The sequence below is a fragment of the Nannospalax galili genome, unplaced genomic scaffold (genome assembly GCF_000622305.1).
Source record: "Nannospalax galili isolate Female #2095 unplaced genomic scaffold, S.galili_v1.0 scaffold1255, whole genome shotgun sequence".
NCBI lineage: Eukaryota > Metazoa > Chordata > Mammalia > Rodentia > Spalacidae > Nannospalax > Nannospalax galili.
Genome location: NW_008336359.1, coordinates 5,474 through 8,566, shown reverse-complemented (window position 1 = coordinate 8,566; position 3,093 = coordinate 5,474). Strand labels below are relative to the sequence as shown.

At 37.7% G+C, this 3,093-nt stretch overlaps 1 protein-coding gene across 1 annotated transcript; it reads right to left on the bottom strand.

Moving 5' to 3' along the window:
• Nucleotides 1–601: 601 nt before the first annotated feature.
• LOC103732546 (interferon alpha-13-like) lies at nucleotides 602–1,177 on the bottom strand. The gene has a single exon (XM_008831141.1). It carries the CDS (start codon nucleotides 1,175–1,177, stop codon nucleotides 602–604), a length of 576 nt encoding a protein of 191 aa, XP_008829363.1.
• Nucleotides 1,178–3,093: the final 1,916 nt, after the last annotated feature.

Here is a 3,093-nt window from a genome sequence, read left to right as displayed (position 1 = left end):
TCTAAGTAGGAATTTGATAGGCATAAGCTGCTCTGGTTTCTTTTTGAACATTCGGTTGACTATACATAACAGTAGTCTACTGTATATTGAGAAAGTGTAGAGAAAAGAATTTAGGATTTTTACCTTAAAGAAATTAAAATTTTGAGATGAATATGTCTACTGATGTCTAAATACTGTACAATGTAAACAATAATCAAGCATTATTTTGTACCCCATTCACGTGTGTAATTGTTATGTTGGACTGTATCAGTTTAAAAACATCAAAAAAATTTGAAATGATACCAAGAATTAACAAAAGAAGCAGATTTAAAAGTAAAAATTTATTGACAGAAAATAATTCATTGTCTATAATATTTGCTACATTAAACAAACATAAAACTGCACAATATTATAACTGAAAATAGCAAATAATTTAAATAGCTAAGTAAATAAATATAAATAAATACATTTGGATGACTTTAGGGACTAATGGCTACACACATAAACATAATATTCCTGAAAACATCTATTCTATTTGAATAAATTGATGTCAGAATGAGGTGGCGGAACTCGTTCAGTCAGATACAATGTCTTAGTCCATGAGAAGCATTTCTACATTGGCTCAGGCCTCACTCATTCTTCTGAGTCTTCCCAGAAAGTTTCTTGAGAAAAAGAAGGATCTCATGATTTCTGCTCTGACCACCTCCCAGGCACAAGGACTGTGTTTCTTCTCTCTCAGGTAGGTAGTGATCCTGTGGAAGTATTTCCTCACAGCCACTAGGGAGTCCTCCTGCCTTAGAGAAGGCTCTAGTACCTCCACCTGCTGTATCTGACAGGCTTGCAGAGCATTCAGTAGCTGATAGAGGCCAGTGTGGAATTCTTCTAGGAGGCTTGTCTCCCACGCAGCAGAGGAGTCCTTCGAGCCGAAGAGGTTCAAGATCTGCTGGGTCAGTTCATGGAGGACAGCGACAGTTTGAGCACTCTGGATCTGCTTACCATGAAACTCCTCCCAGGGGAATTCAAAGTCATTTCTGTCTTTTAGGCAGGAGAGAGGGGAGATTCTCCTCATTTTTTCCAGGAGCAACAAAGTCCTCCTATACTGCAGGTTATGTGTGTGAGGCAGATCACAGGCTAGACAGTGAATTGTCCAGTAGCTCACCACCATTAGGACCATCAGGAAAGCACAGGGCCTGGTCATTGTGAATTTTGCAGATGTTACTGGCACTCAGAGGTGTGTGGTCTCTAAGTTCTCTGATGATCATCCTTTGTGCGTGAGTCTTAAATAGGAAAGGTACACGAGCTTCCATTTTCTGAGAGTTCCCCCCGCTTAACTTTCAATTTCTCTTTTCACTTTCTTTAATTCATTTTTTACTTGTGTCTGGGTCATGTCACCCAACTATTGTGGTTTCCATTTTTGTTTCCTCTTTCTGTCACTTTCTTCAATTAATTTTCTACTTGTGTCTGGGTCATGTTACTCAACCATTTTGGTTTTCATTATTGTTTCCTCTTTCTGTACTCCCCTCCACAAGGCTGTTTCAGAACTGTATTCCTAAATAAAACTGTCAGTATAATTTTATGGCTATATGCTACATACATATATATGCTAAATGTATGAAATTGCTCATCTGATGAAAAGAATTAAAAATTTCATCTAAATATTAAACTTCTCAACTTCTAAATTTAGCTTTACAATTAAAATTTCAAGGTGCTATTTATTTGCTTCATTTAATTACATAAATTTTAATTGTTGTATATTGCTAATTAAATGTTTCTAAATACATAGTTACAATACTGATGTTTTAAATGTTAAAAGTTATTTTTGAGTTTCCTACCAACATACCCAGCATCACTCCCTTGAGCTAAGATGGAGGAGAATGTGAGGGAACCTTGCCCCTGGTGAATTTTGAATGACTATGGTGGGTCACCATAGTGGTGGTGTCTTTGAAGCCATCCAAGGTTTTCTAAATTCTCCAGTGGGTTCAAGGAAGAAAAAAAGAAGAACCCTGGAAATCTACCATGAGTAGAACCTTGACAGGAGCCATCCTGGTGGAAGAAATGGAACAGTGGCCATGGTTGGGTCAGCTTCAATGGGTAGTAGTCTGTGTTTAATTGAAGGAGCTGGTTTCTTGTTGACAAGATTTGCCTCTGCACAGTGTCCCGATAACCCTCAGTTTGCCAAAAGACCACTTCTAGTTGTCTTCAAGACAGTCACAACCCTACTTTTTGCAGATTACTAACAATATCAGTAGGATTTCTTTGCTGGAGTTTCTTTAATTGGATGAGCTGTAGGTCAAGAAGGATTTTGGAAGATCATGTTTCAGTCCGTTTAAACCCAGAAATGGGACAACTGTCGCTAAATAGGCCACAAAGAGACATTTAGCACTTTTTTTTCTAATAAAAGAGACATGGAGGAGGGAAAAGGACACTGTGTTCATTTATTTACACTTGAACTGCAATTGTGATCCAAGTAAATGTCATTTAAAGAACATGTGAGAGCTTAGAAGATGAAGCACCAAATGGCAAATACCAGTGAACCATGACCATCATTCCCTTAGCGAGTCCTGTACGTTGTGTGTGTGGGGGGGGGTGTGTTTATGTATGTGTACATGTGCACACAAGCCTGTACACTTATTGAGACAATTAACACCTCTTGAGATTTAACACTTCCCTTTAAAGCTGTAGAAGTCTACTTTTCATACTGAGCATACATCAGATAGGTTGTTTTATAACGACCGCCCATCTTGATATGAACTACATATGAGAAGAAGTAAGCAATCGGCAAGAATCACTTCACAGGACAAGACCTTGTAGATTGAAATAGTTGCCACAATATTCATCCCTTGCTTCGAAAACAATATAGTGTCTTAGGTTAGTAGATGCTGGATATAAACTCTTTTACTTTTAGGCAATCAGAAATAACTTGCTTCCAGTATACCCAACTCTATATGAGAATAATTTTTACAAGGAGAAATTTGGTGTATGCTGTATGCTTGAAAATAAAGATGATGAGCCTGGTCATACCTATAATCACATTATTCAAGATGTGGAAGCAAGAGAATCCAAGTTTGGGCCAGAATGGCCTCATAGTGACAGAGTCTCAAAAAAAAAAAAACC

What these genes read in the sequence shown, in the direction of transcription:
- LOC103732546 (XM_008831141.1), bottom strand. Translation starts at nt 1,177, where the DNA reads ATGACCAGGCCCTGTGCTTTCCTGATGGTCCTAATGGTGGTGAGCTAC.